The sequence below is a fragment of the Xenopus tropicalis genome, chromosome 6 (assembly GCF_000004195.4).
Source record: "Xenopus tropicalis strain Nigerian chromosome 6, UCB_Xtro_10.0, whole genome shotgun sequence".
Lineage (NCBI taxonomy): Eukaryota > Metazoa > Chordata > Amphibia > Anura > Pipidae > Xenopus > Xenopus tropicalis.
Genome location: NC_030682.2, coordinates 1,020,050 through 1,044,113, shown reverse-complemented (window position 1 = coordinate 1,044,113; position 24,064 = coordinate 1,020,050). Strand labels below are relative to the sequence as shown.

General features: G+C 50.2%; 1 protein-coding gene across 3 annotated transcripts in view; it reads right to left on the bottom strand.

The window, feature by feature from the left end:
* The window catches only part of slc4a2 (solute carrier family 4 member 2), an 88,974-nt gene that overhangs the window by 23,992 nt on the left and 40,918 nt on the right, over window positions 1–24,064 (bottom strand). For all 3 annotated transcript variants that reach the window (XM_031903618.1, XM_031903617.1, XM_031903619.1), the window contains 6 exons: window positions 7,274–7,433; window positions 6,904–7,133; window positions 4,375–4,472; window positions 3,233–3,441; window positions 1,363–1,496; window positions 1,042–1,222 (listed from right to left, as the gene is read on the bottom strand). In XM_031903618.1, the coding sequence (XP_031759478.1) occupies window positions 1,042–1,222; window positions 1,363–1,496; window positions 3,233–3,441; window positions 4,375–4,472; window positions 6,904–7,133; window positions 7,274–7,433 (1,012 nt within the window). The remainder of the gene's footprint in view (window positions 1–1,041; window positions 1,223–1,362; window positions 1,497–3,232; window positions 3,442–4,374; window positions 4,473–6,903; window positions 7,134–7,273; window positions 7,434–24,064) is intronic.

The window sequence follows — 24,064 nt, the reverse complement described above, 5'->3', positions numbered from 1 at the left end:
TTACACAACCAATCCACACTAGCAACCATCTTCAGAAGGTTCCCCCACACAACCACGCTCAAGAAAACGTAGAACCGAGCAAGAACCTTCTGAAGACATCACCCTCACTAACAGCCTCCTTCTCATGACTCCCCCCAGACTGGCAACAACAACTCAAAATTCCACCAATACAAACACAACTTCTCAAAAATCCACCCACACTATCATCTTCAGGAAGGTCCCGGAGTACAACCACCAGCAACTGCCACCACCAACCACACTTTCTAAGACTCCACAGTCACACGCATCTTCACTATCCTAAGTAGCAACCGCCCAAAATTACACCCATGTAGCAACGATGTTCACTACAAGCACCTTCTTAAGGTTCTATCCACACTAGCAACCCCCTACCTAAAGACACCTCTTAAATCTCAAAACTCCATCAAATGCAACCTCTTCCCCAAGACTCCACCCATACACTACAACGAGCTGAACTGGAGAAGAAGCCACTGAGATGAGTGATAAAACATTAAACAAAATGCTACTGTACACTACAACAATCTACTCAAGACTCCACCCTGCACCCTCAGTAGCCACCTTCACTATAGTCCACCATCATGACAACCTTCTTAATACTCCACCCAGTGTTCCAACCATCTTCACAATTTCTCCTTCTCAAGACTTCACCCTGCACCCACAGTGGCCACCTTCACTAAAGTCCACCTTCACAACAACCTTCTTAATACCCCACCCAGTGTTCCAACCATCTTCACAATGTTGCCTTCTCAAGACTCCACCCTGCACCCCCAGTAGCCTCCTTCACTATAGTCCACCTTCACAACAACCTACTTAATACTCCACCCAGTGTTCCAACCATCTTCACAGTGTTGCCTTCTCAAGACTCCACCCTCACAAACACTTCTCGGTATCCAACTAAACCTTCAACCACGACTTTTCGTGGCATCTAACAGCCCCAGCCTGGTGCAGAGCCCACAATGAATGTTACTTTGTCCTTAACCCTCCCAAACAATCTGTCATCTTCCGCTGATCTCCTCCACTCACCGTGCGCTAAAGTCCGCCTGAGCTCTAACAAGCTACGGAAGCTGAGAGAGGCCACGTGGGGTTTTCCCCATTGGTCAGTTTCTGCCTCAACATCTTCCTCAAACTTGATCCAGCGAGCGGTCTCCTTCCATTGCAGCTCCTGATGTTTGTCCAAGACGAGCTCGTTCAGCTCCACAAACACCTGGGGTGGGAGGAAGGGATCTGGGGATTAGGGGGGTGCAGGATTGGGTGTTATTGGGTGGAGGAACCAGGTTAGAGTTCTACCCGGGGAGGGAGCAGTACCGTTGCCTGACGAGTGATCACATGACACGTGGTTCCTACCTCATGAGGTTGAAGAGAGACACTTTTCCGATGGGGCTGTCTCTCGTGATGCTCCTGATTCATATGGACTACTTGCCCTTTGTTTTTGCGCACAAGGTGCCTGCGGACAGCAGGAAGGTCCTCGAACCGATGACCTAAGGGGGTTGATGGGAATAAAAAGATACTGGTTGGATATAAATATTATAATAATACACCAGGAGTATTGTACTAATTCCCATGTCTCGCTACTCACTCCTCCCTCGTGTTCCCCGCATCTCCCATGTCCCCTGTATTTATATACACTCTATCCTCCCCCTACTTACTCCTACTCCTCTCTTACTCACTGTTATACTCATATATTTACTCACTAACCCTGTTTATTTATATAACTTCTCTCCCAACCTCCCACTATTCCTTTCTTACTTGCCATCTATCCCATAACTTCTCTCTTACTCGCCATCTATCCTATAACTTCTCTCTTACTCGCCATCTATCCCATAACTTCTCTTTTACTCGCCATCTATCCTATAACTTCTCTCTTACTCGCCATCTATCCTATAACTTCTCTCTTACTCGCCATCTATCCCATAACTTCTCTCTTACTCGCCATCTATCCCATAACTTCTCTCTTACTCGCCATCTATCCTATAACTTCTCTCTTACTCGCCATCTATCCTATAACTTCTCTCTTACTCGCCATCTATCCCATAACTTCTCTCTTACTCGCCATCTATCCTATAACTTCTCTCTTACTCGCCATCTATCCTATAACTTCTCTCTTACTCGCCATCTATCCCATAACTTCTCTCTTACTCGCCATCTATCCCATAACTTCTCTCTTACTCGCCATCTATCCTATAACTTCTCTCTTACTCGCCATCTATCCTATAACTTCTCTCTTACTCGCCATCTATCCCATAACTTCTCTCTTACTTGCCATCTATCCTATAACTTCTCTTACTCGCCATCTATCCTATAACTTTTCTCTTACTCGCCATCTACCCCATAACTTTTCTCTTACTCGCCATCTATCATTTAACTTTTCTCTTACTCGCCATCTATCCTATAACTTCTCTCCTACTCGCCATCTATCCCATAACTTCTCTCTTACTCGCCATCTATCCCATAACTTCTCTCTTACTCGCCATCTATCCTATAACTTCTCTTACTCGCCATCTATCCTATAACTTTTCTCTTACTCGCCATCTACCCCATAACTTTTCTCTTACTCGCCATCTATCATATAACTTTTCTCTTACTCGCCATCTATCCTATAACTTTTCTCTTACTCGCCATCTATCCTATAACTTCTCTCCTACTCGCCATCTATCCCATAACTTCTCTCTTACTCGCCATCTATCCCATAACTTCTCTCTTACTCGCTATCTATCCCATAACTTCTCTCCCAACCTCCCACCCTTCCCTCTCTGATGCACTCACTTTCATTTACTCTTACTCATCTTAGTGTTAAACCTATACCCTCTCTTATCTAGTAGAAGTAAATCTAGAGCAACTGGAAGACTCCTTATCTGAGCAGCTTCTTCAGTTCAACTGACTAGTATGGGAAGTCCCCGGCGTATAAACTCTTCCACTCACTAATCCTTCCCCTCACTTACTCATTGTGTAATTACCTACTCTCCCTACTCCTGCTTCCCCTCACTTACTCATTGTGTAATTACATTTCTCCCTACTCCTGCTTCCCCTCACTTACTCATTGTGTAATTACCTTTCTCTCTACAAATCCTTCCCCTCACTTACTCATTGTGTAATTACCTTTCTCTCTACAAATCCTTCCCCTCACTTACTCATTGTGTAATTACCTTTCTCCCTACTCCTGCTTCCCCTCTCTTTCCAGTTGAGTGTACCCTCACTTCTCCCTTCTGCCACTCACTCTTCATGTAGTCCAGGTCGGCGGATGCCAATGTCTCTGCTTCTGTTTCATCGGTTGGCACTTGGTGGTAATGGGCATCCTCAGGGTGGGTCATGCTGCCAATGCGGCGCCGCTCAGTCAGACTGTAGCTCCGGTGGGTGGGGGGCGGGCGGTGGGAGTGGCGGGTAACTCCATCCCCACAAGGGACACTGCCAGATCGCTCCTTTGTTCTACACAAAGAATACTGAGTAGATGGAGCTCGAGCAGAACTACTCTCCCCCCCCCCAGGCTCCCCAAGTCCCCCCATTTACCCAAAAGTCTCTTTCAATCTTACTCATGTTCCTCTTACCCCAACGAGTTCCACTTCCTGCCTCTTACCCAACCTTACCCAGTCCTACCCCCTGCCATTCTCCAACTCCACCCAGTATAACTCCTGTCCCTCATACCCAAACTTCAACCAATCCCTTCCCTTCCACCCATAACCAGTTCCACACCTGTCCCTCTTACCCCAACCCTACCCAGTATAACTCCTGTCCCTCATACCCAAACTTCAACCAATCCCTTCCCTTCCACCCATAACCAGTTCCACACCTGCCCCTCCTACCCCAACCCTACCCAGTATAACTCCTGTCCCTCATACCCAAACTTCAACCAATCCCTTCCCTTCCACCCATAACCAGTTCCACACCTGTCCCTCTTACCCCAACCCTACCCAGTATAACTCCTGTCCCTCATACCCAAACTTCAACCAATCCCTTCCCTTCCACCCATAACCAGTTCCACACCTGCCCCTCCTACCCCAACCCTACCCAGTATAACTCCTGTCCCTCATACCCAAACTTCAACCAATCCCTTCCCTTCCACCCATAACCAGTTCCACACCTGCCCCTCCTACCCCAACCCTACCCAGTATGACTCCAGACCCTCTTACCAAAGCTTTACCCAATCCTGTCCCTTTCTCCCATACCCCGGCTTTTCTCCATCCCATTCCAGTCCATTCTATCCCAAACTTAGTCTTAACCCTATCCCTCTTACCCCAGTCCCTGTCACCCCAATCTTACTCACCCCACTCCCCCAAACCTTACCCAGTCCTGTCCCTGTCAGTTTGCCCAACTTTACTCAGTCCCACCCTTAATCCAACCATACCACATGCCCCTTCTTACCCTGGACCATTTCCATCCTCATTCATTTTGCCCTGAGTAATTGTGGTCGGTGCCAGGGCTGCGTTACTCACAGTCTTACTCTCATCCACCAGGAAGAACTAGAACCCAGAGAGACAGTGAGTTACTGCTAGAGAGAGGCATCATGGGAGTAAAAACTGGTGCCCCCCAATATACCCTACATGCACCGGTGTGAGAACTGGAACCCCCTTGTGTACCCTACATGCACCGGTGTGAGAACTGGAACCCCCTTGTGTACCCTACATGCACCGGTGTGAGAACTGGAACCCCCTTGTGTACCCTACATGCACCGGTGTGAGAACTGGAACCCCCTTGTGTACCCTACATGCACCGGTGTGAGAACTGGAACCCCCTTGTGTACCCTACATGCACCGGTGTGAGAACTGGAACCCCCTTGTGTACCCTACATGCACTGGTGTGAGAACTGGAACCCCCTCATGTACCCTACATGCACTGGTGTGAGAACTGGAACCCCCTCGTGTACCCTACATGCACCGGTGTGAGAACTGGAACCCCCTCATGTACCCTACATGCACCGGTGTGAGAACTGGAACCCCCTCGTGTACCCTACATGCACCAGTGTGAGAACTTGAACCCCCTCATGTAGCCTACATGCACCGGTGTGAGAACTGGAACCCCCTCGTGTACCCTACATGCACCGGTGTGAGAACTGGAACCCCCTCGTGTACCCTACATGCACCAGTGTGAGAATTGGAACCCCCTCATGTACCCTACATGCACCAGTGTGAAAACTGGTACCCCCTTGTGTACCCTACATGCACCGGTGTGAGAACTGGAACCCCCTTGTGTACCCTACATGCACCAGTGTGAGAACTGGAACCCCCTCGTGTACCCTACATGCACCAGTGTGAGAATTGGAACCCCCTCATGTACCCTACATGCACCAGTGTGAAAACTGGTACCCCCTTGTGTACCCTACATGCACCGGTGTGAGAACTGGAACCCCCTTGTGTACCCTACATGCACCAGTGTGAGAACTGGAACCCCCTCATGTACCCTACATGCACCAGTGTGAGAACTGGAACCCCCTCATGTACCCTACATGCACCGGTGTGAGAACTGGAACCCCCTTGTGTACCCTACATGCATCGGTGTGAGAATTGGAACCCCCTCATGTACCCTACATGCACCAGTGTGAAAACTGGTACCCCCTTGTGTACCCTACATGCACCGGTGTGAGAACTGGAACCCCCTTGTGTACCCTACATGCACCAGTGTGAAAACTGGTACCCCCTCATGTACCCTACATGCACCAGTGTGAGAACTGGAACCCCCTCGTGTACCCTACATGCACCGGTGTGAGAACTGGAACCCCCTCGTGTACCCTACATGCACTGGTGTGAGAACTGGAACCCCCTCGTGTACCCTACATGCACCGGTGTGAGAACTGGAACCCCCTCGTGTACCCTACATGCACTGGTGTGAGAACTGGAACCCCCTTGTGTACCCTACATGCACTGGTGTGAGAACTGGAACCCCCTTGTGTACCCTACATGCACTGGTGTGAGAACTGGAACCCCCTTGTGTACCCTACATGCACCAGTGTGAGAACTGGAACCCCCTCATGTACCCTACATGCACCAGTGTGAGAACTGGAACCCCCTCATGTACCCTACATGCACCAGTGTGAGAATTGGAACCCCCTCATGTACCCTACATGCACCAGTGTGAGAACTGGAACCCCCTCGTGTACCCTACATGCACCAGTGTAAAAACTGGTACCCCCTTGTGTACCCTACATGCACCGGTGTGAGAACTGGAACCCCCTTGTGTACCCTACATGCACCAGTGTGAAAACTGGTACCCCCTCATGTACCCTACATGCACCAGTGTGAGAACTGGAACCCCCTCGTGTACCCTACATGCACTGGTGTGAGAACTGGAACCCCCTCGTGTACCCTACATGCACCGGTGTGAGAATTGGAACCCCCTCGTGTACCCTACATGCACTGGTGTGAGAACTGGAACCCCCTTGTGTACCCTACATGCACTGGTGTGAGAACTGGAACCCCCTTGTGTACCCTACATGCACTGGTGTGAGAACTGGAACCCCCTCGTGTACCCTACATGCACCGGTGTGAGAACTGGAACCCCCTCGTGTACCCTACATGCACCGGTGTGAGAACTGGAACCCCCTCGTGTACCCTACATGCACCGGTGTGACAACTGGAACCCCCTCGTGTACCCTACATGCACCGGTGTGAGAACTGGAACCCCCTCGTGTACCCTACATGCACCGGTGTGAGAACTGGAACCCCCTCGTGTACCCTACATGCACTGGTGTGAGAACTGGAACCCCCTTGTGTACCCTACATGCACCCCTGCCAAAAAAATGGCTAATGATACAAAGAAACCCATTTATTTGCCCCCCCCCCAGACGAACTGCCTTTGTTTCATATAAAAAAATTGACTAAAAATTGAAGACTAATTGCAAAAATAGGGGCTCCCCCACGCTCCCACCCCATGTCCCACCCTGGGGCCCCACTTTACCTGTATGTTCCCTGTGTCTGCAGCTTCCTCTGGGGTTTTATCCCCCTCTATGTTCTCCTCATCTTCATCTTCCTCTCCCTCCTGGATGGTTCCGGGGGTCTCTCCGGGGGCAGACGCCTGCCTCTTGCTTCTCGGGCGCTTCTTGTGTTTGCGCCCATCCCGGCCGCAGGGCTCCGAGGGAAGGTGGGAGGACAGTGGGTGGTGAATGTGATGGGATGATTGGCGGTGATCTGGAGTGGAAACTCAGTGAGTGCACTTTCCCAACCCTCACTCACACTCACTATAGTATATACTGTATACTCATATCTGTGTGACCCTCACTCATATGCATGTCTGTGCCTCACTCACACTCACACTCAGTGCTACTCACACTGGAAATCCTCCTCACTGTAGCTTCTGCCCAGCTCTGTGGGGCTCCTGGGGTGGATCTCTTGCAAAATCTCCTCAAATCTTTCAATCTCCAGTGCCTGGATTACATCCCCCTCATCCTCATAATTCTGGGGGGGCAGAGAGGCACCTTCTAATGTTGGCTGGAAGGAGAGAGGGAGGAATGAGCGAAGTCCTCACAAAGTGAGATGCTGGGGGCAGGCACAGATGAGAAGGAGGAGAAGGGGAGAGAAGTGAGAAGCAGTGAGGGACAATGTGTAGGTGATGGAGAGAGACAGAGTAGGAAGAAGTGAGTGTCTCACAGGTTGGAGAGAGAGTGGGGATGAAGAAGAGTTTGGAAAAAAGGTGGGGATGAAGAAGAGGTATAGGACTCAGTAGGACACGATGGGAAGATGCAGAAATGGTGGCCTCAATGTAAGAAGATGGGAAGACAGAGAATGAAGGAAAGGGAGAAGTGAGGAATGGTGGGGGGACTGTATGGGGAGAAGCACTGAGAGACTCAGGACTGACACACAGGAGAGGGTGGAGCAGGAAGAGAGACTCACAGGGTTGGGTGATTGTGAGACAGAGGGGAGAAGCAGTGAGTCCCATGGAGTAAAAAAGAGAGGTAGAAAGAAGTGAGTGAGGGAAGAAGTGAGTGAGGGAAGAAGTGAGTGAGGGAAGAAGTGAGTGAGGGAAGAAGTGAGAAATGATGGAGAAAGGATGGGGGAGTATAATGGAAGGAGGGCACGGGGTGAGGGCAGCCGGCTGTTATAGGGTTAAGTGGCAGTGATTTGTGGGTGTCAGGGAGGCAAGTAAAGGGGAAGGCATGGCTGCGCTGGGGGTTCCGTTACCTGAGTCATTGCACAAAAGAAGAGTGAGTGCCAGTGACGGAGAGAAAAAGGGTATCTGGGTGGCGGCCACAGGGCATTAGGGGCGGGGTTTCAGGTGACATTGGGGCTTATCAGCGAGCTGGGACCCAAGGGCACGGGGACCTTAGTACATATCAGTGTTCCACTCAAATATTGACCAACTCTCACGTGCAAGTTAAACTCATGGGCACTCCTACAGTGTACTGGTACCGGCTCTGGTGGGCCCAAGCTGGGCAGAACCGTGCTGTCTCATGTTGGGAAACCCTAAACAGCCAGAAAGTCCTACTGGTACTGGCTCTGGTGGGCCCAAGCTGGGCAGAACCATGCTGTCTCATGTTGGGAAACCCTAAACAGCCAGAAAGTCCTACTGGTACCGGCTCTGGAGAGCCCAAGCTGGAAAGAACCATGCTGTCTCATGTTGGGAAACCCTAAACAGCCAGAAAGTCCTACTGGTACTGGCTCTGGTGGGCCCAAGCTGGACAGAACAATGCTGTCTCATGTTGGGAAACCCTAAACAGCCAGAAAGTCCTACTGAAACCGGCTCTGGTGGGCCCAAGCTGGACAGAACCATGCTGCCTCATGTTGGGAAACCCTAAACAGCCAGAAAGTCCTACTGGTACCGGCTCTGGTGGGCCCAAGCTGGGCAGAACCATGCTGTCTCATGTTGGGAAACCCTAAACAGCCAGAAAGTATTACTGGTACTGGCTCTGGTGAGCCCAAGCTTGACAGAACCACGCTGTCTCCTGTTGGGAAACCCTAAACAGCCAGAAAGTCCTACTGGTACCGGCTCTGGTGGGCTCAAGCTGGACAGAACCATGCTGTCTCATGTTGGGAAACCCTAAACAGCCAGAAGGTATTACTGGTACCGGCTCTGGTGAGCCCAAGCTTGACAGAACCACGCTGTCTCCTGTTGGGAAACCCTAAACAGCCAGAAAGTCCTACTGGTACCAGCTCTGGTGGGCTCAAGCTGGACAGAACCATGCTGTCTCATGTTGGGAAACCCTGAGCAGCCAGAAAGTCCTACTGGTACCGGCTCTGGTGGGCCCAAGCTGGGCAGAACCGTGCTGTCTCATGTTGGGAAACCCTAAACAGCCAGAAAGTCCTACTGGTACTGGCTCAGGTGGGCCCAAGCTGGGCAGAACCATGCTGTCTCATGTTGGGAAACCCTAAACAGCCAGAAAGTCCTACTGGTACCGGCTCTGGTGGGCCCAAGCTGGAAAGAACCAAGCTGTCTCATGTTGGGAAACCCTAAACAGCCAAAAACTCCCACTGGTACTGGCTCTGGTGGGCCCAAGCTGGACAGAACAATGCTGTCTCATGTTGGGAAACCCTAAACAGCCAGAAAGTCCTACTGAAACCGGCTCTGGTGGGCCCAAGCTGGACAGAACCATGCTGCCTCATGTTGGGAAACCCTAAACAGCCAGAAAGTCCTACTGGTACCGGCTCTGGTGGGCTCAAGCTGGACAGAACCATGCTGTCTCATGTTGGGAAACCCTAAACAGCCAGAAAGTATTACTGGTACCGGCTCTGGTGAGCCCAAGCTTGACAGAACCGCGCTGTCTCATGTTGGGAAACCCTAAACAGCCAGAAAGTCCTACTGGTACCAGCTCTGGTGGGCTCAAGCTGGACAGAACCATGCTGTCTCATGTTGGGAAACCCTGAGCAGCCAGAAAGTCCTACTGGTACCGGCTCTGGTGGGCCCTAGCTGGGCAGAACCATGCTGTCTCATGTTGCGAAACCCTAAACAGCCAGAAAGTCCTACTGGTACCGACTCTGGTGGCCCAAGATGGACAGAACCATGCTGTCTCATGTTGGGAAACCCTAAACAGCCAGGAAGTCCTACTGGTACCGGCTCTGGTGGGCTCAAGCTGGACAGAACCATGCTGTCTCATGTTGGGAAACCCTAAAAAGCAAGAAAGTCCTACTGGTACTGGCTCTGGTGGGCCCAAGCTGGACAGAACCATGCTGTCTCATGTTGGGAAACCCTGAGCAGCCAGAAAGTCCTACTGGTACCGGCTCTCGTGGGCTCAAGCTGGACAGAACCATGCTGTCTCATGTTGGGAAACCCTGAGCAGCCAGAAAGTCCTACTGGTACTGGCTCTGGTGGGCCCAAGCTGGAAAGAACCATGCTGTCTCGTGTTGGGAAACCCTAAAAAGCCAGAAAGTCCTACTGGTACCGGCTCTGGTGGGCCCAAGCTGGGCAGAACCATGCTGTCTCATGTTGGGAAACCCAAAACAGCCAGAAAGTCCTACTGGTACCGGCTCTGGTGGGCCCAAGCTGGGCAGAACCGTGCTGTCTCATGTTGGGAAACCCTAAACAGCCAGAAAGTCCTACTGGTAGCGGCTCTGGTGGGCCCAAGCTGGACAGAACCATGCTGTCTCGTGTTGGGAAACCCTAAAAAGCCAGAAAGTCCTACTGGTACCGGCTCTGGAGGGCCCAAGCTGGACAGAACCATGCTGTCTCGTGTTGGGAAACCCTAAACAGCCAGAAAGTCCTACTGGTACCGGCTCTGGAGGGCTCAAGCTGGACAGAACCATGCTGTCTCGTGTTGGGAAACCCTAAAAAGCCAGAAAGTCCTACTGGTACCGGCTCTGGTGGGCCCAAGCTGGGCAGAACCATGCTGTCTCATGTTGGGAAACCCTAAACAGCCAGAAAGTCCTACTGGTACCGGCTCTGGTGGGCCCAAGCTGAACAGAAACGCGCTGTCTCATGTTAGGAAACCCTAAACAGCCAGAAAGTCCTACTGGTACCGGCTCTGGTGGGCTCAAGCTGGACAGAACCACAGTCTCATGTTGGGAAACCCTAAACAGCCAGAAAGTCCTACTGGTACCGGCTCTGGTGGGCCCAAGCTGGACAGAAATGCGCTGTCTCATGTTGGGAAACCCTAAACAGCCAGAAAGTCCTACTGGTACCGGCTCTGGTGGGCCCAAGCTGGACAGAACCATGCTGTCTCATGTTGGGAAACCCTAAAAAGCCAGAAAGTACTACTGGTACCGGCTCTGGTGGGCCCAAGCTGGACAGAACCATGCTGTCTCATGTTGGGAAACCCTAAACAGCCAGAAAGTCCTACTGGTACTGACTCTAGTGGGCTCAAGCTGGACAGAACCATGCTGTCTCATGTTGGGAAACCCTAAACAGCCAGAAAGTCCTACTGGTACCGGCTCTGGTGGGCTCAAGCTGGACAGAACCATGCTGTCTCATGTTGGGAAACCCTGAGCAGCCAGAAAGTCCTACTGGTACCGGCTCTGGTGGGCCCTACCTGGGCAGAACCGTGCTGTCTCATGTTGCGAAACCCTAAACAGCCAGAAAGTCCTACTGGTACCGACTCTGGTGGGCCCAAGCTGGACAGAACCATGCTGTCTCATGTTGGGAAACCCTAAACAGCAAGAAAGTCCTACTGGTACCGGCTCTGGTGGGCTCAAGCTGGACAGAACCATGCTGTCTAATGTTGGGAAACCCTAAACAGCAAGAAAGTCCTACTGGTACCGACTCTGGTGGGCCCAAGCTGGACAGAACCATGCTGTCTCATGTTGGGAAACCCTAAACAGCAAGAAAGTCCTACTGGTACCGGCTCTGGTGGGCTCAAGCTGGACAGAACCATGCTGTCTAATGTTGGGAAACCCTAAACAGCCAGAAAGTCCTACTGGTACCGACTCTGGCGGGCTCAAGCTGGACAGAACCATGCTGTCTCATGTTGGGAAACCCTAAACAGCAAGAAAGTCCTACTGGTACCGGCTCTGGTGGGCTCAAGCTGGACAGAACCATGCTGTCTAATGTTGGGAAACCCTAAACAGCAAGAAAGTCCTACTGGTACCGACTCTGGTGGCCCAAGCTGGACAGAACAATGCTGTCTAATGTTGGGAAACCCTAAACAGCAAGAAAGTCCTACTGGTACCGGCTCTGGTGGGCTCAAGCTGGACAGAACCATGCTGTCTCATGTTGGGAAACCCTGAGCAGCAAGAAAGTCCTACTGGTACCGGCTCTGGTGGGCCCAAGCTGGACAGAACCATGCTGTCTCGTGTTGGGAAACCCTGAGTAGCCAGAAAGTCCTACTGGTACCGGCTCTGGTGGGCTCAAGCTGGACAGAACCATGCTGTCTCATGTTGGGAAACCCTGAGCAGCCAGAAAGTCCTACTGGTACCGGCTCTGGTGGGCCCTAGCTGGGCAGAACCGTGCTGTCTCATGTTGGGAAACCCTAAACAGCCAGAAAGTCCTACTGGTACCGACTCTGGTGGCCCAAGCTGGACAGAACCGTACTGTCTCATGTTGGGAAACCCTAAACAGCAAGAAAGTCCTCCTGGTACCGGCTCTGGTGGGCCCAAGCTGGACAGAACCATGCTGTCTCATGTTGGGAAACCCTGAGCAGCCAAAAAGTCCTACTGGTACCGGCTCTGGTGGGCCCAAGCTGGGCAGAACCATGCTGTATTATGTTGGGAAACACTAAACAGCCAGAAAGTCCTACTGGTACCGGCTCTGGTGGGCTCAAGCTGGACAGAACCGTGCTGTCTCATGTTGGGAAACCCTAAACAGCCAGAAAGTCCTACTGGTACCGGCTCTGGTGGGCCCAAGCTGAACAGAAACGCGCTGTCTCATGTTAGGAAACCCTAAACAGCCAGAAAGTCCTACTGCTACCGGCTCTGGTGGGCCCAAGCTGGACAGAACCACAGTCTCATGTTGGGAAACCCTAAACAGCCAGAAAGTCCTACTGGTACCGGCTCTGGTGGGCCCAAGCTGGACAGAAATGCGCTGTCTCATGTTGGGAAACCCTAAACAGCCAGAAAGTCCTACTGGTACCGGCTCTGGTGGGCCCAAGCTGGACAGAACCATGCTGTCTCATGTTGGGAAACCCTAAAAAGCCAGAAAGTACTACTGGTACCGGCTCTGGTGGGCCCAAGCTGGACAGAACCATGCTGTCTCATGTTGGGAAACCCTAAACAGCCAGAAAGTCCTACTGGTTCCGGCTCTGGTGGGCTCAAGCTGGACAGAACCATGCTGTCTCATGTTGGGAAACCCTGAGCAGCCAGAAAGTCCTACTGGTACCGGCTCTGGTGGGCCCTACCTGGGCAGAACCGTGCTGTCTCATGTTGCGAAACCCTAAACAGCCAGAAAGTCCTACTGGTACCGACTCTGGTGGGCTCAAGCTGGACAGAACCATGCTGTCTCATGTTGGGAAACCCTAAACAGCAAGAAAGTCCTACTGGTACCGGCTCTGGTGGGCTCAAGCTGGACAGAACCATGCTGTCTAATGTTGGGAAACCCTAAACAGCAAGAAAGTCCTACTGGTACCGACTCTGGTGGCCCAAGCTGGACAGAACAATGCTGTCTAATGTTGGGAAACCCTAAACAGCAAGAAAGTCCTACTGGTACCGGCTCTGGTGGGCTCAAGCTGGACAGAACCATGCTGTCTCATGTTGGGAAACCCTGAGCAGCAAGAAAGTCCTACTGGTACCGGCTCTGGTGGGCCCAAGCTGGACAGAACCATGCTGTCTCGTGTTGGGAAACCCTGAGCAGCCAGAAAGTCCTACTGGTACCGGCTCTGGTGGGCTCAAGCTGGACAGAACCATGCTGTCTCATGTTGGGAAACCCTGAGCAGCCAGAAAGTCCTACTGGTACCGGCTCTGGTGGGCCCTAGCTGGGCAGAACCGTGCTGTCTCATGTTGGGAAACCCTAAACAGCCAGAAAGTCCTACTGGTACCGACTCTGGTGGCCCAAGCTGGACAGAACCGTACTGTCTCATGTTGGGAAACCCTAAACAGCAAGAAAGTCCTCCTGGTACCGGCTCTGGTGGGCCCAAGCTGGACAGAACCATGCTGTCTCATGTTGGGAAACCCTGAGCAGCCAAAAAGTCCTACTGGTACCGGCTCTGGTGGGCCCAAGCTGGGCAGAACCATGCTGTATTATGTTGGGAAACACTAAACAGCCAGAAAGTCCTACTGGTACCGGCTCTGGTGGGCTCAAGCTGGACAGAACCGTGCTGTCTCATGTTGGGAAACCCTAAACAGCCAGAAAGTCCTACTGGTACCGGCTCTGGTGGGCCCAAGCTGGACAGAACCATGCTGTCTCCTGTTGGGAAACCCTAAATAGCCAGAAAGCCCTACTGGTACCGGCTCTGGTGGGCCCAAGCTGGACAGAACAACGATGTCTCATGTTGGGAAACCCTAAACAGCCAGAAAGTCCTACTGGTACCGGCTCTGGTGGGCCCAAGCTGGACAGAACCATGCTGTCTCATGTTGGGAAACCCTGAGCAGCCAGAAAGTCCTACTGGTACTGGCTCTGGTGGGCCCAAGCAAGACAGAACCATGCTGTCTCATGTTGGGAAACCCTAAATAGCCAGAAAGCCCTACTGGTACCGGCTCTGGTGGGCGCAAGCTGGACAGAAAAACGATGTCTCATGTTGGGAAACCCTAAACAGCCAGAAAGTCCTACTGGTACCGGCTCTAGTGGGCCCAAGCTGGACAGAACCATGCTGTCTCATGTTGGGAAACCCTAAACAGCCAGAAAGTCCTACTGGTACCGGCTCTGGTGGGCTCAAGCTGGACAGAACCACAGTCTCATGTTGGGAAACCCTGAGCAGCCAGAAAGTCCTACTGGTACCGGCTCTGGTGGGCCCAAGCTGGACAGAACCACAGTCTCATGTTGGGAAACCCTGAGCAGCCAGAAAGTCCTACTGGTACCGGCTCTGGTGGGCCCAAGCTGGGCAGAACCATGCTGTCTCATGTTGGGAAACCCTAAACAGCCAGAAAGTCCTACTGGTACCGGCTCTGGTGGGCCCAAGCTGGACAGAACCATGCTGTCTCGTGTTGGGAAACCCTAAAAAGCCAGAAAGTCCTACTGGTACCGGCTCTGGTGGGCCCAAGCTGGACAGAACCATGCTGTCTCATGTTGGGAAACCCTAAACAGCCAGAAAGTCCTACTGGTACCGGCTCTGGTGGGCCCAAGCTGGGCAGAACCATGCTGTCTCATGTTGGGAAACCCTAAACAGCCAGAAAGTCCTACTGGTACCGGCTCTGGTGGGCCCAAGCTGGACAGAACCACTCTGTCTCATGTTGGGAAACCCTAAACAGCCAGAAAGTCCTACTGGTACCGGCTCTGGTGGGCCCAAGCTGGACAGAACCATGCTGTCTCGTGTTGGGAAACCCTAAAAAGCCAGAAAGTCCTACTGGTACCGGCTCTGGAGGGCTCAAGCTGGACAGAACCATGCTGTTTCATGTTGGGAAACCCTGAACAGCCAGAAAGTCCTACTGGTACCGGCTCTGGTGGGCCCAAGCTGTACAGAAACGCGCTGTCTCATGTTGGGAAACCCTAAACAGCCAGAAAGTCCTACTGGTACCGGCTCTGGTGGGCCCAAGCTGGACAGAAATGCGCTGTCTCATGTTGGGAAACCCTAAACAGCCAGAAAGTCCTACTGGTACCGGCTCTGGTGGGCTCAAGCTGGACAGAACCATGCTGTCTCATGTTGGGAAACCCTAAACAGCCAGAAAGTCCTACTGGTACCGGCTCTGGTGGGCCCAAGCTGGACAGAACCATGCTGTCTCATGTTGGGAAACCCTAAACAGCCAGAAAGTCCTACTGGTACCGGCTCTGGTGGGCTCAAGCTGGACAGAACCGTGCTGTCTCATGTTGGGAAACCCTGAGCAGCCAGAAAGTCCTACTGGTACCGGCTCTGGTGGGCCCAAGCTGGGCAGAACCATGCTGTCTCATGTTGGGAAACCCTAAACAGCCAGAAAGTCCTACTGGTACCGGCTCTGGTGGGCCCAAGCTGGACAGAACCATGCTGTCTCATGTTGGGAAACCCTAAACAGCCAGAAAGTCCTACTGGTACCGGCTCTGGTGGGCCCAAGCTGGACAGAACCATGCTGTCTCGTGTTGGGAAACCCTAAAAAGCCAGAAAGTCCTACTGGTACCGGCTCTGGAGGGCTCAAGCTGGACAGAACCATGCTGTTTCATGTTGGGAAACCCTAAACAGCCAGAAAGTCCTACTGGTACCGGCTCTGGTGGGCCCAAGCTGTACAGAAACGCGCTGTCTCATGTTGGGAAACCCTAAACAGCCAGAAAGTCCTACTGGTACCGGCTCTGGTGGGCTCAAGCTGGACAGAACCATGCTGTTTCATGTTGGGAAACCCTAAACAGCCAGAAAGTCCTACTGGTACCGGCTCTGGTGGGCCCAAGCTGGACAGAACCATGCTGTCTCATGTTGGGAAACCCTGAGCAGCCAGAAAGTCCTACTGGTACCGGCTCTGGTGGGCTCAAGCTGGACAGAACCATGCTGTCTCATGTTGGGAAACCCTGAGCAGCCAGAAAGTCCTACTGGTACCGGCTCTGGTGGGCTCAAGCTGGACAGAACCATGCTGTCTCATGTTGGGAAACCCTAAAAAGCCAGAAAGTCGTACTGGTACCGGCTCTGGTGGGCCCAAGCTGAGCAGAACCGTGCTGTCTCATGTTGGGAAACCCTAAACAGCAAGAAAGTCCTACTGGTACCGGCTCTGGTGGGCCCAAGCTGGACAGAACAATGCTGTCTCATGTTGGGAAACCCTAAAAAGCCAGAAAGTCGTACTGGTACCGGCTCTGGAGGGCCCAAGCTGGACAGAACCATGCTGTCTCGTGTTGGGAAACCCTAAAAAGCCAGAAAGTCCTACTGGTACCGGCTCTGGTGGGCCCAAGCTGGACAGAACCATGCTGTCTCGTGTTGGGAAACCCTAAACAGCCAGAAAGTCCTACTGGTACCGGCTCTGGAGGGCTCAAGCTGGACAGAACCATGCTGTCTCATGTTGGGAAACCCTAAACAGCCAGAAAGTCCTACTGGTACCGGCTCTGGTGGGCCCAAGCTGAACAGAAACGCGCTGTCTCATGTTGGGAAACCCTAAACAGCCAGAAAGTCCTACTGGTACCGGCTCTGGCGGGCCCAAGCTGGACAGAAATGCGCTGTCTCATGTTGGGAAACCCTAAACAGCCAGAAAGTCCTACTGCTACCGGCTCTGGTGGGCGCAAGCTGGACAGAACCATGCTGTCTCATGTTGGGAAACCCTAAACAGCCAGAAAGTCCTACTGGTACCGGCTCTGGTGGGCCCAAGCTGAACAGAAACGCGCTGTCTCATGTTGGGAAACCCTAAACAGCCAGAAAGTCCTACTGGTACCGGCTCTGGTGGGCCCAAGCTGGACAGAACAACGATGCCTCGTGTTGGGAAACCCCTAGCAGCCAGAAAGACTTACTGGTACCAATAACCAACATCACCTGATCCCCATCTACTGAATCTCTTCCTGCCAATATCCAACATCACCTGATCCCCATCTACTAAATCTCTTCCTGCCAATATCCAACATCACCTGATCCCCATCTACTGAATCTCTTCCTGCCAATATCCAACATCACCTGATCCCCATCTACTAAATCTCTTCCTGCCAATATCCAACATCACCTGATCCCCATCTACTGAATCTCTTCCTGCCAATATCCAACATCACCTGATCCCCATCTACTGAATCTCTTCCTGCCAATATCCAACATCACCTGATCCCCATCTACTGAATCTCTTCCTGCCAATATCCAACATCACCTGATCCCCATCTACTGAATCTCTTCCTGCCAATATCCAACATCACCTGATCCCCATCTACTGAATCTCTTCCTGCCAATAACCAACATCACCTGATCCCCATCTACTGAATCTCTTCCTGCCAATATCCAACATCACCTGATCCCCATCTACTGAATCTCTACCTGCCAATATCCAAAATCACGTGATCCCCATCTACTGAATCTCTTCCTGCCAATAACCAACATCACCTGATCCCCATCTACTGAATCTCTTCCTGCCAATATCCAACATCACCTGATCCCCATCTACTGAATCTCTTCCTGCCAATATCCAACATCACCTGATCCCCATCTACTAAATCTCTTCCTGCCAATAACCAACATCACCCGATCCCCATCTACTGAATCTCTTCCTGCCAATATCCAACATCACCTGATCCCCATCTACTAAATCTCTTCCTGCCAATAACCAACATCACCCGATCCCCATCTACTGAATCTCTTCCTGCCAATATCCAACATCACCTGATCCCCATCTACTAAATCTCTTCCTGCCAATAACCAACATCACCCGATCCCCATCTACTAAATCTCTTCCTGCCAATATCCAACATGACCTAATCCCCATCTACTGAATCTCTTCCTGCCAATATCCAACATCAACTGATCCCCATCTACTGAATCTCTTCCTGCCAATAACCAACATCACCTGATCCCCATCTACTGAATCTCTTCCTGCCAATAACCAACATCACCTGATCCCCATCTACTGAATCTCTTCCTGCCAATATCCAACATCACCTGATCCCCATCTACTGAATCTCTTCCTGCCAATATCCAACATCACCTGATCCCCATCTACTGAATCTCTTCCTGCCAATAACCAACATCACCTGATCCCCATCTACTGAATCTCTTCCTGCCAATATCCAAAATCACCTGATCCCCATCTACTGAATCTCTTCCTGCCAATAACCAACATCACCTGATCCCCATCTACTGAATCTCTTCCTGCTAATAACCAACATCAACTGATCCCCATCTACTGAATCTCTTCCTGCCAATATCCAAAATCACCTGATCCCCATCTACTGAATCTCTTCCTGCCAATAACCAACATCACCCGATCCCCATCTACTAAATCTCTTCCTGCCAATATCCAACATCACCTGATCCCCATCTACTAAATCTCTTCCTGCCAATATCCAACATCACCTGATCCCCATCTACTGAATCTCTTCCTGCCAATAACCAACATCACCTGATCCCCATCTACTGAATCTCTTCCTGCCAATATCCAACATCACCTGATCCCCATCTACTGAATCTCTTCCTGCCAATATCCAACATCACCTGATCCCCATCTACTGAATCTCTTCCTGCCAATATCCAACATCACCTGATCCCCATCTACTGAATCTCTTCCTGCCAATATCCAACATCACCTGATCCCCATCTACTGAATCTCTTCCTGCCAATAACCAACATCACCTGATCCCCATCTACTGAATCTCTTCCTGCCAATATCCAACATCACCTGATCCCCATCTACTGAATCTCTTCCTGCCAATATCCAACATCACCTGATCCCTATCTACTAAATCTCTTCCTGCCAATATCCAACATCACCTGATCCCCATCTACTGAATCTCTTCCTGCCAATAACCAACATCACCTGATCCCCATCTACTGAATCTCTTCCTGCCAATAACCAACATCACCTGATCCCCATCTACTGAATCTCTTCCTGCCAATATCCAACATCACCTGATCCCCATCTACTAAATCTCTTCCTGCCAATATCCAACATCACCTGATCCCCATCTACTGAATCTCTTCCTGCCAATATCCAACATCACCTGATCCCCATCTACTAAATCTCTTCCTGCCAATATCCAACATCACCTGATCCCCATCTACTGAATCTCTTCCTGCCAATATCCAACATCACCTGATCCCCATCTACTGAATCTCTTCCTGCCAATATCCAACATCACCTGATCCCCATCTACTGAATCTCTTCCTGCCAATATCCAACATCACCTGATCCCCATCTACTGAATCTCTTCCTGCCAATATCCAACATCACCTGATCCCCATCTACTGAATCTCTTCCTGCCAATAACCAACATCACCTGATCCCCATCTACTGAATCTCTTCCTGCCAATATCCAACATCACCTGATCCCCATCTACTGAATCTCTACCTGCCAATATCCAAAATCACGTGATCCCCATCTACTGAATCTCTTCCTGCCAATAACCAACATCACCTGATCCCCATCTACTGAATCTCTTCCTGCCAATATCCAACATCACCTGATCCCCATCTACTGAATCTCTTCCTGCCAATATCCAACATCACCTGATCCCCATCTACTAAATCTCTTCCTGCCAATAACCAACATCACCCGATCCCCATCTACTGAATCTCTTCCTGCCAATATCCAACATCACCTGATCCCCATCTACTAAATCTCTTCCTGCCAATAACCAACATCACCCGATCCCCATCTACTGAATCTCTTCCTGCCAATATCCAACATCACCTGATCCCCATCTACTAAATCTCTTCCTGCCAATAACCAACATCACCCGATCCCCATCTACTAAATCTCTTCCTGCCAATATCCAACATGACCTAATCCCCATCTACTGAATCTCTTCCTGCCAATATCCAACATCAACTGATCCCCATCTACTGAATCTCTTCCTGCCAATAACCAACATCACCTGATCCCCATCTACTGAATCTCTTCCTGCCAATAACCAACATCACCTGATCCCCATCTACTGAATCTCTTCCTGCCAATATCCAACATCACCTGATCCCCATCTACTGAATCTCTTCCTGCCAATATCCAACATCACCTGATCCCCATCTACTGAATCTCTTCCTGCCAATAACCAACATCACCTGATCCCCATCTACTGAATCTCTTCCTGCCAATATCCAAAATCACCTGATCCCCATCTACTGAATCTCTTCCTGCCAATAACCAACATCACCTGATCCCCATCTACTGAATCTCTTCCTGCTAATAACCAACATCAACTGATCCCCATCTACTGAATCTCTTCCTGCCAATATCCAAAATCACCTGATCCCCATCTACTGAATCTCTTCCTGCCAATAACCAACATCACCCGATCCCCATCTACTAAATCTCTTCCTGCCAATATCCAACATCACCTGATCCCCATCTACTAAATCTCTTCCTGCCAATATCCAACATCACCTGATCCCCATCTACTGAATCTCTTCCTGCCAATAACCAACATCACCTGATCCCCATCTACTGAATCTCTTCCTGCCAATATCCAACATCACCTGATCCCCATCTACTGAATCTCTTCCTGCCAATATCCAACATCACCTGATCCCCATCTACTGAATCTCTTCCTGCCAATATCCAACATCACCTGATCCCCATCTACTGAATCTCTTCCTGCCAATATCCAACATCACCTGATCCCCATCTACTGAATCTCTTCCTGCCAATAACCAACATCACCTGATCCCCATCTACTGAATCTCTTCCTGCCAATATCCAACATCACCTGATCCCCATCTACTGAATCTCTTCCTGCCAATATCCAACATCACCTGATCCCTATCTACTAAATCTCTTCCTGCCAATATCCAACATCACCTGATCCCCATCTACTGAATCTCTTCCTGCCAATAACCAACATCACCTGATCCCCATCTACTGAATCTCTTCCTGCCAATATCCAACATCACCTGATCCCCATCTACTGAATCTCTTCCTGCCAATATCCAACATCACCTGATCCCCATCTACTGAATCTCTTCCTGCCAATATCCAACATCACCTGATCCCCATCTACTGAATCTCTTCCTGCCAATAACCAACATCACCTGATCCCCATCTACTGAATCTCTTCCTGCCAATATCCAACATCACCTGATCCCCATCTACTGAATCTCTTCCTGCCAATAACCAACATCACCTGATCCCCATCTACTAAATCTCTTCCTGCCAATATCCAACATCAACTGATCCCCATCTACTGAATCTCTTCCTGCCAATATCCAACATCACCTGATCCCCATCTACTGAATCTCTTCCTGCCAATAACCAACATCACCTGATCCCCATCTACTAAATCTCTTCCTGCCAATAACCAACATCACCTGATCCCCATCTACTGAATCTCTTCCTGCCAATATCCAACATCACCTGATCCCCATCTACTAAATCTCTTCCTGCCAATATCCAACATCACCTGATCCCCATCTACTGAATCTCTTCCCGCCAATATCCAACATCACCTGATCCCCATCTACTGAATCTCTTCCTGCCAATATCCAACATCACCTGATCCCCATCTACTGAATCTCTTCCTGCCAATATCCAACATCACCTGATCCCCATCTACTAAATCTCTTCCTGCCAATATCCAACATCACCTGATCCCCATCTACTAAATCTCTTCCTGCCAATATCCAACATCACCTGATCCCCATCTACTAAATCTCTTCCTGCCAATATCCAACATCACCTGATCCCCATCTACTAAATCTCTTCCTGCCAATATCCAACATCACCTGATCCCCATCTACTAAATCTCTTCCTGCCAATATCCAACATCACCTGATCCCCATCTACTGAATCTCTTCCTGCCAATATCCATCATCACCTGATCCCCATCTACTGAATCTCTTCCTGCCAATATCCATCATCACCTGATCCCCATCTACTGAATCTCTTCCTGCCAATATCCAACATCACCTGATCCCCATCTACTGAATCTCTTCCTGCCAATATCCAACATCACCTGATCCCTATCTACTGAATCTCTTCCCGCCAATAACCAACATCACCTGATCCCCATCTACTGAATCTCTTCCTGCCAATATCCATCATCACCTGATCCCCACTGAGTAATCATTCTTTAGCTCATTTCAAGGTATGACACCATTAATCAGCCAATTAACAAACAAACCCAGATGACCTCTCTGTTTTACACACAGGATCCGCCTGTTCCACCCCCATCGGCCAATGAGACGAGGTCCAGCTAGAATCCAATGCATCACAAGATTCTTTCAAGCAAAAAATGAAACTATTTTCATAAGAATTCTTTTTGTGGGGAGAATGAAACGTCAGGAAACCCAGGAGCAAATCTAATTGGAACCTTCTTTCTTCCAGAAATGAATACATTTGCATAAATTAATTCTACTACATTCCTGAAGTAAATGCAACCAATCGGCTTTGAGCCAATAATACGTGGGCGAGTCGATTACATCGGAGCCAGAATATCGGGTGAATAGTAAAAACACTGGAATTAACATGAAAGCAATTTGTTTATCACTAATAGGGGCCGGCCCCCCGTACACCAATCAGTGGTGGTCTCCCAGGATTCCTCATCCATTTGCCATTTTGACAGTAAATTCCTAGTAGCCAATGCCTGAAATTCAATCAATGATTTAAACAAACTGGAATCTAATTGGATTATGTCCTTGGACTGAGCCTATGGGACGCATGCCTCTATATCCCAGCCAAACTGGGGGCAGGGAACCCCCTATATGGGCACTCACTCAGGTCCTCCCATGACCCAACCAACCGAGCCTGAATCCGCCTCAGGGGTTCATCTATTGGAGGATTAAAGCAGGATCTAAATTCATCTCCACAGACCAAGAAGAAATGTTTGACCCACTGCAGGGGTTTTATTCTGTACACTGCTCCACTGTGGGGTCCATTGCACTGTGGGGTCCATTGCCCCCAGTTCACTATATGCATTACCCCCTGGGGTGATTTTCCTGGATCCCCTAAAAATAACAATAATCTATCCACATGAATCAAGATTTTCTCCTGAAATGACCACAAACATAACCTATTTATACCAGCGGCTTCTCGTATTTTATGTGCCAAAGGCTCCATTGCCATTACTAATAATAGTGGGGAAAGGGGACAGCCTTGCCTGGTACCAAAACCCAAAGCTTTGAGATCACCAGAACCCCTGCAACTGGAGTTTTGTACAGTAATTAATCCCAAGACATAAAACTGAAAGCCAAGCGGAATGCTAAAGCATTAGTGCCCATAGGTGGGGCTGTTCCATAGCATTATATATATAACGTATAACGAGGCAATAACAACCATCACTGTTATCATGTTTGATTTGTATATTCACATACAGTATTAATCATTTATCCAGCATAAAGCCGGTCTGATCCAGACCAATCATTGGATTATTACTTTGGCAAGCCTTATGGCCCATACGTTGGCTAATAATTTAGTGTTTCCATTGAGTAGAGCTATTGGTCAATAAGAGTCACATGCTCCCCCCTGGCCCGGGGCTTCTATAAACATAATGCTTCTGAGACTCCTTCCATTGTGATTGGTCGAGTTCTTTAACCCCTTC